The following is a 13,355-nucleotide window of genomic DNA, read 5'->3' as shown; positions in this document are numbered from 1 at the left end:
TTAGGTTGGCTGGTGGGTGGGTGGGTGGGTGGGTTGGTGGGTAGGTGGGTTGGTTGGTGGGTGGGTTGGTTGGTGGGTAGGTTGGTTGGTGGGTGGGTGGGTTGGTTGGTGGGTAGGTTGGTTGGTGGGTGGGTGGGTTGGTTGGTGGGTGGGTTGTTAGGTTGGTTGGTTGGTTGGTGGGTAGGTTGGCTGGTTGATGGGTTGGCTGGTTGATGGGTGGGTTGGTTGGTGGGTAGGTTGGCTGGTTGATGGGTTGGCTGGTTGATGGGTGGGTTGGTTGGTGGGTAGGTTGGCTGGTTGGTGGGTGGGTTGTTAGGTTGGTTAGTTGGTTGGTCGATCGGTTGGTTGTTGGTTTTGTTCTGCCTGTTACACTTGTGCTGATATAGGTATGAGAACATATCCTCACAGAGTTTGTCTCTTTTATTGGCTCTGTGTCATCTGGGGAGTAGGGAGAGGACTTTCCAGACTGGTTTTATATAAATACTCTGCTAGATACTCACACAGTACGTTTGTCCATTTAGGGTTTACATCTTAAGCATTGCTTTTTCTCCTACTCATCTCTGTGCTGTTATGTGAGGAGAAGAGGCCTAGCCTTCATATCTCTACATGCATAGACAATTAATCCAGCATAGTTTTCAGGGGAAACTAGTTTGGGATGGGGTGAGCTTATCTACAATCCCTGCTTGGGCGGGAGCATCTTCAGTTCGGGGCTAGTCTGGGTTACATAGCAAGACTCTGGCTGAAATATAAATGAAACTGATAACAATGGAGCCTCCTTTCTCCTCTGGGTTAAAATGTCACTGTTGGCATTTTCATATAGATTTTGGTATGGATTTGGGGTTTCTGAGTGGTACGCAGGGACCAGCCCTTCCTGGTAAAGCCTTGCTGTTCGATTACAGGTGCCTCGGTTCATCCTTTCAGTCTAGTAATACAAGCGTCCTGTTCCTTTCCCTCTTCCAAAGTTCTATGTGTCCTACCCTGTGCAATCCCCACAGACACCCATTTTTGTTGCATCAAATAAGTGTTCACACGTCTGTCCTAGCAACAGAGCCTGCCGCTTCCTTCACCCTGACCTCCCCCACTTTGCATCTGTCTTGGATGGGTTTCCTGAGACTTTCACTTGGAATCCTCAGATCTCCCTGTTTATGTGTGTTTGTGTACATTTCCTAGTTTTCTCCCTAAAGGTCTCGGATCTCTCTTATTGACTTGTGATCGTTTTATTGCTTTGGCGCTTTTTAAATGGGATATACATTTGTATGCTTCCCACTTCCTCTTCCGGCCTGATGACTGTGGAGGGGAAAGAGGTTTGTTTTATTGTTTTTGTTTTTTCTTTTCTGTCTTTCGACCATCTCCTTACCAGCTTCCTGTTTATTAGTTCCAAGTCTAAGTTCCTTCAGATTGAGCAGTTTCTCAGCAGATTCAACAAAAGTTTGTGTCTGTGTCTGCAGACTGTTTAGTCCATGTCTGTACATCACCAGGATTAATAAAAGTTGGGCAATCATGATGCCAGCGGTTACCCCTCCCTCCCTCGTCCCTGGCTTTAAGGTCTTGGTGTCAATGCTTTGTAAGCCCTGCCTTTGGGATTCTTGAGAGTAGGGCCTTGTTATATTTAGGTAGTTTTTTCCTTAGTGTTGCATTAAGAGGGTTGCTAAATTAGGTCAAATCACATTTGAAGCTATAGCTTTTCTGCTTTAATTCATTGATTAAATAAATGATGACGGTAATTGCTGACCCGACATTGAATTCTTACAGTAAATACTAGCTGTTGTTGTTGTTGTTGTTGTTGTTGTTGTTGTTGTTTCTCTCCGTGGCTGGATTTGAACTACCAATGTTCTGTTTACAATTTTTACATTTACATTTGTAGATGAGCTGACCTACCATTTTCAGTTTCTGTTGTTTTGTTGAGGTTTGCTGTGTAACTGTTCTTGCTTCTCATGACAACTTTAGGAGCTTTTCATTGCTTTCTTGTAGATGCCTCATAAAAACTATTGTCAACGGTCGGGTAAAATGAGACATATTTTGCTTCTGCTTCTTTTGAAGTGATTGGTCTGTTTTCTTATATTTGGTTTAGGAGACTAAAATTTGGTGGGTTAACATGCATTTCCTTTAGGTTTTGGCTGTGCCATTTAGTGGTTTTTTTTTAATGCCTTTTTAAGCGTTCTTCTTCTACATCTGTATTTGTATCTCTTTCTTTATGATGTTCTGCAGCTTGGCCTTTTCTCTTTCAAACGTATGCAGAACACTTAGCAATTGTGTCTTGGTGTCCTGTCAAGGAACTAAACTTTATTCAGCACCAAATCCTTCTTCACATGTCCCTTTTAAAAAAATGTATTTATTTATTGTATATGAGTGTTTTATCTGCAGAAGAGGCGTCAGATCATGTTATAGATGGTTGTGAGCCACCATATGCTTTCTAGGAATTGAACTCAGGACCTCTGGAAGAGCAGGTGGCACTCTTAACCACTGAGCCATCTCTCCGGCCCCCACATGTCCCTTTTTTGAGTATTCTGTGGTTGATAAGGAGGTTTCAACAAGGCTCAGGTCTTTCTTGGGCTCCAGAATTCATCACCCTTGCTTCTCATAGCACCTTCTCTGTCTCTGAAAAGAAAGAGTCTAATAAAGTTTTTGTCTCATAGAGATGCTTGTCAGTTAACTGTGACAACATCTGTAACTTTCTAATAGCAAGGATTAGCTCATGGGGAGTACCATTATGATTGACATTACCTGCTAGTTATGGTGCAGCCATCCTTCCATGTCCTTGAGGGTGAGATCCAGAACCCCAGAAGATGATACCAAAATCACAGATGCTCGAGTCCCTCAGATGAAGTGTCCTGGTATTCCTATATAATCTATTTGCTCCCTACGGTGTGTTAAATCATGTCCGTATGGCTTGGGATAACTAATAAATGCGAAGGTGAAGTCACTGGTCCCTATGAGTAGCATCAAGGGAGAGATGACAAGAAGGAAAGTTTGTACATATTCACTACATACACAGATTTTTAAAAATTCATTTTGACATGGGATTCACATGATCCACATGCAGCGTCTGTGGATATAAGGGCCGCCTAGAAAAGTCTCAAGTTGAGTATTTATTTATTTATTGCGCTGTTTACCTTGCTGATCACATTACTCAAGCCCCTTATGCGCTGCCTATTTGTTCTTTACCAGAATCTGAAATAAAGATGTAGAGACATGTCCTTCTGTACCAACATGCATATGTGTGTGATTATATGTACATATGTGTCTATGCACATATGTACCCTCCCACCGCTACTGAGTTTCTGTCTCATTCTTGTGTTCTACAAGGATGCTTCACACATGTGGTTTGATGCCAAATAACCATGCGCTGTCTAGTTTTATGCCAATTTGACACAAGCTAGAGTCATCTGAGAGGAGGGAACCTCAACTGAGGAGATGCCTCCATGGGCTTGGCGTGTAAGCAGACAAGCCTACAGAATAGTTTAATTGGTGATTGACGTGGGGCCGTTGCATATTTTGAATTGAGAAACTGTGATTCTGGTGAGCAAAGACTGAAGAATTAGCCATGACGAACAAAAAAGTAGCACTAGCGAAGTGTGTCTTTGCTTTACGAGGACACTTGGTGCTGGCTAGCTAGAGCTGAGAAGTTAGTGGTGATTAAGGAGAGACCAGCATCATTGAGGTGAACTCTTGGAAGTGTTTCCTCAGAGTCAGCACACAGAAGCTGTGTTCCAGAGGCAACAAAGCTTGGACCTCACGCTGGCAGCCGTACTTGGTCATGTGGTATTGGTCTTGAAGGCCTGAAGGGGTCATGGAGAACAGCTGAGGCTTGGCACAGTGGGGCATAGCTTGAGTCCCTGAAGAGAGCCCAGAAGACGTTATTGATGAAAGCGCGGTTTAGTTGCCGCAAGAGATGCCAGCGCTTTGGGAATGCCAGCACCAGGGGACAGCTGCCAAGAACAGCAGCGATGATGGAGTGGAGCCAGCTTGATCTTAGGAGACAATCTGTGTGTGGCGCAGAGGGTAGAGCCAGAGAAGTGACCCGGGCCCTTTGGAGGAATCCCAAAGATTGTGAGTGGACCCGAGACGTTGGACACCGAGTTGTTTACACAGCTGGAGTTTGGTTTTTACTTTGTTCAGATTGTGACTGTGCCCTGGTTCTTCCCTCTTGAAGTAAGAAAAACATTTAACTTTTTAAATTTTATTTTATAGGAGAACATAGCTGTAGATGGTTAATTTTTAAAGAGTGTAGGACGCTTTAAAATTTGGAATGTTTATATTGTAGTGTTGATATTAATGTGTGATTCGGGGGTGAACAAGAAGGAAAGGTTGTGTCTTAACAGTGATATGTTTGTGTCAAGGTGGCAGGGGGTCAGTTGTACTGACGAGTTTTATGTCAGTTTGACACAAGCTATAGTCATCTGAGAGGAGAGAACCTTCATTGAGAAAATGCCTCCATAAGCCTGGGCTGTAAGCAGACAAGCTGTAGGACATTTTCTTAATTAGTGATTGATGGGGGAGGACCCACCCCATTGTGGGCAGTGCCATCACTGGGCTGGTGCTCCTGGGTTCCATAAGAAAGCAGGCTGAGGGCCTAGGGGGGTGGTGCACGCCTTTAATCCCTGCACTTGGGAGGCAGAGGCAGGCAAATCACTGTAGTTCGAGGCCAGCCTGGTCTACAAAGTGAGTTCAGCCTAGCCAAGGCTACACAGAGAAACCCTGTCTCAAAAATGCCCCCAGGGAGAGGGAGAGAGAGAGAGGGAGAGAGAGAGAGACAGAGAGAGAGACAAAGAGAGAGACAGAGAAAAAGAGAGACAGAGAGAGACAGAGAGACAGAGACAGAGAGAGCAGGCTGAGCAAGCCATTACGAGCAAGCCAGGAAGCAGCACCCCTCCATGGCCTCTGCATCAGCTCCTAACTCTGGGTTTCTGCCCTGACTGAGTTCCTGTCCTGACTTCCTTCAGTGATGGAGTATGATGTGGCAGTGTGAGCGCCCGTGTACCATATGCCACCATGGAGGCAGCCGTGTGCTTAGCACAGGACTTGGCATACAAAGGGTTAGTCATTGTTGTTGTTGCTGTTGTCGTCGTCGTCTTCATGCTGCAGAGGAAATGGCAATCCTTAGTCCTGCATTCTGGTAGTAACTGGTTGTTTTTCCGCTCTTTCCATCATATTAGTTCATGCAGCACAACCTTAGACTGTATTGCAGAGAATGCACTGTGTCTTCCAAGTGAAAACACTATGGTATAAAACCATTGTCACCAGCCTGCATGTGCCCAGACAGTGCTGCTGGCCAGACCAGAGCTTGCAGCTCCTGCAGACATAGCCTCCCTGATCTCAGTTCCTGAAACAGGTGGCGCAGGATAGTGTGTGCATCTCACTTTCGTATGTACTGGAATGTCCGGGAGTTTTAAACACTCCGTGTTCAAACTGTACCCTACACTGATCTATCCAAATCATGGGGGCCAGGGCCCGGGCCTCAAGCATTTTGGCAACTCTCCCAGGTGATTCCAGTGTGCCCCGGATGTTGACGGCCAGAGCCTTTGATTTTCTTGGTATAATAAAGCAGAGAGGAACAGATATCTGATCCCTTCTGCGAGGTGTCTCCCACCTCACGTGCCATAGCGGCAGGTATGGAAGTGATGACTGCATCTTGCCAATGAAACCACAAAAGGCCACATCGCGTTTCCCTCTCCTGAGCTCTTCTCCTCACATCAGAAGAGGAAACGAAATTACGGCACAGTCCGACTCATCCCGGCCCCGTGGGCTTTCCCAGAGCAGGTATTACTTTTTGTGATTGAAGTGAATCGCAAAGGCAAATGTCATCGAGTGAGGACATCGGGCTGTCTTGTAATCTCTGACCTGCAAGGGACACTCCTTCTATGCGGCCAGCAAAGAACAGATAAGGGTGATGGCCCAGGAGGCCCAGGTAAGCTCCGACACCTTTCCAGGTAGCCGGTGGACTGAGCTGAGCCTGTGTTGTTGCTGCTGCTGTTGTTGTTGCTGTTATTGTTGTTGTTGTTGTTGTTGTTGTTGTTGTTGTTTTCCTTCCAAATACTGAGTTTCAAATGCTAGGCATTAAGAGAGCACTTTGCCCACATGACACACTGCCTGAAAACAGCCGTGGCTTTGCTGCCATTCACAGCAGTGACTTCTATGAAGTTGCTAACACCAAGAAGGATGCTGGTGAGACAGGTTGCCTCCTGTGACATTTTTAAGGTATGCCGTCTTGTTTTGTGTGTGGTACCTGTTTCCCCCACCGGCTTATGTCATTTGGGGTTTGTTTTGGGAAACAGGGTCTCCCTGTGTAGCCCAAGCCGGCCTTGAACTTGCAACCTCAGTATCCTGAGTGCAAAGATTGCGCAAATGAGCCTTGGTGGACCTTTTTCCTGATGTATTTGAGCAGGCTCTCGTATAACCCAGGCTGGCCTTGAACTTGCTGTGTTTGGAGGATGACCCTTAACTCCTAATCATCCTGCCACTGCCTCCTAAGCACTGGGATTGCAAGCATTCGCTGCTGTGCCCATCTTTAGAGGGTATTGTATTGTAGCTGCCTCTCTGGAAACAGCTAACACAGGCAGAGCAGCCATGGGTTAAGTATTACCAGCTCTCAAGCCACTGGGGTCCACCGATGCTGGCTGACTGGGAGCTGCTGAGAAGCACTTATTTTCCACACACAGCATCTGGCTCCTTGGACCGTGTTGCTGTTTGAGTAAGGAAGGCTACAGAAGCCACAACACGTGGTCAGATCTGTCAGACACACTTTTCAGACGACAGAAGTGAAGCCAAGTCAGACCTGGCAAAGCTATTTCCTCAGTCCTTGGTGTCCATCTTAGACTGTCAGACTCTTGCCCACTAAGAGCTGGGTTCACGGTGGACAGCCGGGCAGTGTTGCGCTGTACTGCTGGGAAAAAAATATATTGTTGCCGAGACGCCAGAAAACACCAGGAAAAGCGTAGGAACCTTAGCTGTTCATCCCTGTGCGGTCATCAGTGCCAGGCCAGAGGGCTTGCTGGGCCGTCTGCAGGGTTGGTTGGAAATCAACAAGGGCGGAAATTAATTTTGAAATAGTTCAGTGAGGAAATCGTTTCCTCTTTCACATCTCTCAGCTAAGTAAAGATAGAGAGCCGTTTAGACGTCGCCAACCGTGTTTATCTTTGGAACCAGTGATGACCCACCAGCCTGTCTTTGTGGTGGAGCTGAGCAGCTGGTTGTTTGTGCTGAACTTGAAGCAAGTCTCTGCCTGTGTGACCCACATGGGTGTTTCCTACCTGCACTTCCAGAGATGCTGCTGCCTCTGCTGGACCCGTGGGAGCTTACCATGGCCCAGCGGAGCAGGGGCTTCACGCTGACCATGTTCTTAGGCGGGCTGGAATTTTTTTTTCTTTGAAGGATAGGTAAGGCCTTTGGGGAGCATTCTCCTCCTAGGTAAGGCCTCACAGTTGCTGCAAGGAATCTTCTTCAAACATTATAAGTAATTGGGATGTAGACCATTTATATACACATTGCAGCCAGGCTGTCTTAGTTCCTGGACCCCTGAGTGGCTGCAGGTTCTGTTTACTGAAAGAGAGAGAGAGAGAGAGAGAGAGAGAGAGAGAGAGAGAGAGAGAGAGGCAGAGGTGGAAATTAGCATCCCCAGGTTTAAACCTCAGGCTGTGGGTAGAGGCAGTGCTGTTAAGGCCCTGGATTCTGTTCACCCCCTACTTATGTTAGAGGAAGAGAAAACCAGCCACTACCCTCAGAAAGTCCCAAAGCCAACTCGAGGCGGACATCTTACTGTTGATTCGCTTCTCCTGGTCTTGTTACAGTGGCCTCTACTTACCTATGGCTCTCGGTCCCAAGGTTTCAGTTACTCACAGTCACTTTGGGTCCCAAGTTATTACATTAAAAATCTAGGTAAAAAGCATCCTTAAGTCTTAATTTGCATGCCGTTCCAAGCATCGTGATAAAATCTTACCCTCTTCCAGCCTGTCCTGTCCCAAGTGTGAAGCACCCCCTTGCCCAGGGCATCCATGTTGGCATTTATACCTGACCAATCTTTGCTTAGCAACTGTCTCAGCTCCCAGGAAGACTCTCAGGGTGTCTCAGGGCTTATGTTTAAGTAATCCCTATTTTACTAATAGTGGCCCAAACACACAAGAGGAAATGCTGGCAGTTCAGATACACAGATACACATTTGGACAGGATGACAACGTTCTCTTGACTTCTGTTAACAACTTTTTACTATCGTTCTACTATTAGTTTGTGTTGTTGATCTTTCATTATATGCAATGTACAAATTGGCACAGATATAAAGGAAAAAGCATAGCATATTTAGGGCTTGGTATTAACCACAGTTCAAGCATCCCCTGGGTCTCTGGACATCTCCCCGTGGATAAGGCAGGGCAACTGTGCCCCTCACAGGTATTATTTTCTCTGGTCTTCACAGACTGACTCTTTCCAGAGGGTGTTTATCCTGTGGGACATACTACAATTGGAGCCATCCTATAGAGCAAGGCCCCTTAAAGAGTCTGTATAATCACAGCTTCTTTTAGCCCAATACATTGTTACAGCATATAGTTGTATAAAATAGGTATACAAGTCAAACATTTACTGGTAACGAATCATAAAGAATTTTATTTTAAAAACAATTCTTATATATATATATAATTTACCAGTTATTAGAGATTAAAGCAAATTTGCATACTAATGAGGTAGATATGCTTGTTTATTTTTACATAAGAATTAAATCTCAGCAGAATATCTGTTGCTGCAGGATCTAGAGCATCATCAGTATTGTTAGAAGTGGGTGATAATGATCATATATATCATATTAAATAATTACACACACACACATATATATATGTATATACATATATATATCAGTGCCAAAAAGACCACATCACATAAATATGTAGCATTAAGGTAGCAGAAGTGTGATTATAGCCATTTCAGAAAGTGCTAGAAATTCCGTCATAACCACCACCTGAAGCTCACTGTATGATTTTTGTTTAATAGAACTTGTCAGCAAATCAAACTACAGTTTCTAAAATCAAACATTCTAGAACGATGCAGTCTAAAGGCATTCTTACACTTACATGAGAAATAACACTTCGAAACTATATGAAGTTTTTGTTCTCTTTAATTAAACCATTACATTTCTATAAGAACAGATAAATTTGCAGACATAGCAAAAGCATTGCATTTCTTAATGCCATAGTCCCGGCCCCGGGGCAAGGTGTTTCGGGAGTCTTTACACAGTGCAAAGGCCTGTGCTGTGTGCTTCCGTCTGAGACTGCAGTGAAGCCACGCGGCACCACAGAATGAGCCCTGCTGGAAACAGCTCAGGGTAGGACACCTTCTGTATGGAGCTGTTTTTCGGCCAATTCACATTCAAAAGCCTTTTACTGTTGCGAAAGGTTTGTGACTTCCTTCGCATTCAGGTTCATGGCCCCCACACGGGGTCACAGGCCGCAGTTTAAGAAGCTTGGACATAGATCTGCCATTATATTGACTACTCACAGTAGCTAAGAGCAGGGAGAATGGTAAGCTGGACATGCGGAAGACAAACTGGAAAACATAAAAAAAGGAGGATAAGAAGCCTCACAAGTGTTGGCACTGTTGGGTATATAGCCCAGAGGTGTAGTTCATCACGGGGCAGGAGACTGTAGCCAGGCTAGGACTAAGCTTGGAGTATTTCATAAATATTTAAAAGTACATATCAATTACACACACACACACACACACGCACACACACACACGCAAACACACACACACACATAGACACACATATGGATGGTATTTCCAAATGTTACAAATATACTTCCAAATATGAAGATATATACTTACATATAATATGAATGCATTTAAATGGTAAAATTATTTACACTAAATAGTATTTTTAAAATAAACCTTTTTTTAAAAAGGGCAGTAGAAGCCGGTGAAGGTCATACCTGTAGTCCCACCTCATTGGGAGATGGAGTGGTTGCAGGAGTCCCAGGACAGCCCCGGCAGCATAGGGATATGCCGTCTCAACAGAACAAAGGAATAGAAAGCAAACTGACAAAAATGTAAACCCAAAAAGATCATTGCTTTGTATGATTGATAACCTCCTCATCAATCAGGGCTGGCTTTAATCCAGCCAGTGCCTATGAGTCACGTACTAAGACCAGGATCCCACATCAGCCCGGCTACAGCCTCACCGCTACAGTCACCTTGGTTACAGATTCCACAAGACACAAATGAGAGAGATAAGCAGTGATGCCCATGTGAGAAGACTCCAAGAGCAAGCCACCGCAGGAAAGCACACACAAACTTAGGCGCAGTTATGGAAAACCAAAGTGAAGCAACTTAAAGCACTGTCACCCACCTATTAAACTATCAAACAGAAACAGAAATGCTCAGTAAGACGTTTGGCAGGGCCCAGAGCCGTGGGCACACTGCCATGCTCCCGGCACTCCGGATTGGTTCCATGTGTGCAAAAGTAATTGGCGTCACATGACAAAGACTATAATCTTTTTTTTTTTTCTCCCAGGGAACTATTCTGGATTTGGTATTTCATTTCTGAAAGCAATCCTTAGGACATAATTCAAAAGCTAGGTCCAAATGTCTAATAGCAGGGAGAAACTAGATTGGGCATGCTATTATCTGGTGAATACCCCAGCCAGGAAAAGTGGCCCTTGCCTTCTCAACACTCAACACACTGCATTGTGTCCCCAAGACACCCTATAAACCTCACCCCCACACAATGGCCTCCAGAAGGAACCTTGGGGACACATACCTTCTCTTATCTCTCAGAACTTCCTGTCTGCTTTATTCTTTGCATCTAGAGTTGACTCTTTGGATGACATTTCTATTTAATGCCAACTCCACTACCTGACCAGAAGCCTTCTGAAAGCAGGGCCTCCGGCCACCTTCGCTCACTCTGTGTTCGCCACTCAGTATAGATCCTGAACAGAATTAGTAGCTGTTGCACTGATGGGTGCACAGATCATCGGATGAACAGGGAGCTGGGTGGGTGGGTGATGGATGAAAGAATTGATGGATAGGAGGATGGATGATTGGATGGATAGATAGATGGTTAGATGGGTGAATGGGTGGATAATTAGCTGCATAAATGGGTAAATGGTTAAAACTTTACATTTTAAATAATACCCCTTCCATTTATAAATGATTATCATAGCTTAAATGTACTTTGCTAAATTTCCTGCTTTAACCTTTCACATAATTATGAGGCAGAAATATTTAATTTACTTAAAAATTGAGGAACCTGGGGGTGTCTCTCAATAATGAGTTATATGTCTTTACTAACTACACAAAAATTTTCATTTCTGGCTTTTTCTCTTTCTCAACTATTAGCAAATTAGTGATTGTATATTTTTTAAAATTGTCCTATACTGGGGGCTGGAGAGGTGGCTCAGAGGTTAAGCACACCATCTGTTCTTCCAGAGGTCCTGAGTTCAATTCCCAGCAACCACATGGTGGCTCACAACCATCTATGGTGTGATGTGTGATGCCCTCTTCTGGCCTGCAGATGTACATGTAGACAGAGCACTGTATACTAAATAAATAAACAAACAAATAAATAAATCTTTTAAAAATTGTCCTATACTTTAAAAGAATAACTAAAATAGTAAAAGAAAAAAAGAGCAGTATTCACTGGGGAGACCCAGTAAAATTTTAAGCACTTTAGGGGTTCAGTATAAACTGTTTGTAAGTCCTGCAAGAGGCCCTGGGTACTATCTATCACCAGGGCAGAAAACAAGAGAATTAGTGAAGACAGCGCCAGGCTCCCAGAAGAAGTGTCTAATGTTCTTCTGACTTAAGAAGCTCTGTCCCGCTTCCTTCAGAGTGAACAGGGGTTGTCGGGCTCTGAGTTACCACTGTGCTGTGCTGTGCTGGTTTTCTGGAGAGACATAAATCAGCCTTAGAATTAAAACATTTGTGTTCATTTTAATTGTATTCTATTTTTAAAGATGTCATAGCAGTTTTTACATCCATGCACACACATGCGACTGGCCTGGGATTTTAATAGCTCTCACAGAGTTCCTAGTTTTGGCTCATAAAATGAAGAGAGCAGCTGTATTAAGGGGCTGTTTACGTAACAATGGGACTGTTTGTTCTTTAAACTTTTACTTGAGAACCAGTTAGGTTGAATTAGGAACTTTGGGGAATGGTTCTTTAGTTATTTCCCTTAGATACATCATTTCACATTTACTTTTACTGTGTCACATTTCTGTAAGTCTTGTGTTTCAGTGTAGTCAAGGGCTTATCAGATCTGGCTAACAATAAACTCTCCCACATCTTAGACATATTTTATACCAGCTTTTCTACTGCTACTTTTACTCCTAGGTTATTATTAGTATATTTGTTAAATGTCATTATTTTACCAATTTCACTCATGTATACAAAGTATCTTGATTCTGTGTACCCCAACTCCTCCCATCTCCCACTTTCCCTGACATCCACCCCACGTTGTAACCCACTGAGGCCCTGATCTTGTTGGATTGATCTTATACAGGTAGCCATAGCTTTAGTGAGATCATGGATGCAGCCGCAGCATCATTTCCAAAAGCCAGCATTTCATAGCACTCCTCTCCTTGCATTTATTTCTGCCCCTTTCACTAGACCCCCCCCCCAAACGTGTGGGTAGTTATGGTAAACATGTCTCACTTGGGGCTGAGCACTAGAACTTTCACCAGCTGCCCACTGCAGAAGCAGCACCTCTGGCCAAGGCTGAGAGCAACACTGATTTACAGTGTAATCCTAAATGTTTAGAAGGCAGAGTTCCACATGGGCATTAGGCAAACCAGCCTAGAAGGCTCCCCTGTGGGCCTGTGACCTCCCCAGCCATAAGCTTTTGACTAGTTTTGCAGAACTTAACCTGAGCTCTCCACAGAGCCTGCCTCAGAACCCACCAGAAAGTAAGCTCATCGATGAACCATCAAGTTCACTGGTTTTTGAGAGATTCTCAACTTGATTTTCCTGGCCATGCTTTCCCATCGCCTTTATTTTTCATGTCAGCTTGGCCGTCTCGGCTTTTCTGCTTTCTTGCACCATTCCTCTGTGCTGACTGAGCACAGAACACCGTGGTGCTTCCGTTTTTCCTTCTCGGAGGTGATTAGAGCTGTGTGTTCGCCGTTCACTGTGAGGCTTTCATTGTCCTAACTTTCTACACTGTTGCCATGTGTTGGCTTTTTTCTCTCCTTGCCTCACGTTATTCAAAGGGGAGATTTTTCAGTGTCCAAATGCTTTAAATGTTTAAATAATTAAACCATGCCCACTGTTTAATCCACTTCTCTTGGCTGACCATTCCTTTACTTTGCCTTTGTAAGCTATGTAGTAGAGAAAGGGATGAGGTATGTTGCAAGCCTGCCTCTTCAAGTTTCATTCCCTTC

General features: G+C 44.4%; 1 protein-coding gene across 3 annotated transcripts in view; it reads left to right on the top strand.

Annotated features, from left to right (window-relative positions):
* Window positions 1–13,355, top strand: part of LRRK1 (leucine rich repeat kinase 1) — a 143,694-nt gene that overhangs the window by 65,397 nt on the left and 64,942 nt on the right. The window contains exon 1 of one of the 3 annotated variants that reach the window (XM_084773342.1): window positions 5,382–5,908. The exons of the other annotated variants lie outside the window; for them this stretch is intronic. Coding sequence (XP_084629468.1) covers window positions 5,891–5,908 — 18 coding nt within the window. The 5' untranslated portion in view covers window positions 5,382–5,890. Of the gene's footprint in view, window positions 1–5,381; window positions 5,909–13,355 lie in introns of those variants that run through there. 3 annotated transcript variants of the gene reach the window in all.

The sequence above is a fragment of the Acomys minous genome (genome assembly GCF_964271855.1).
Source record: "Acomys minous genome assembly, chromosome: 2".
In the NCBI taxonomy this organism is placed as follows: Eukaryota; Metazoa; Chordata; class Mammalia; order Rodentia; family Muridae; genus Acomys; species Acomys minous.
The sequence above is the reverse complement of the archived record's forward strand: the minus strand, read 5'-3'. Positions and strand labels throughout refer to the sequence as shown.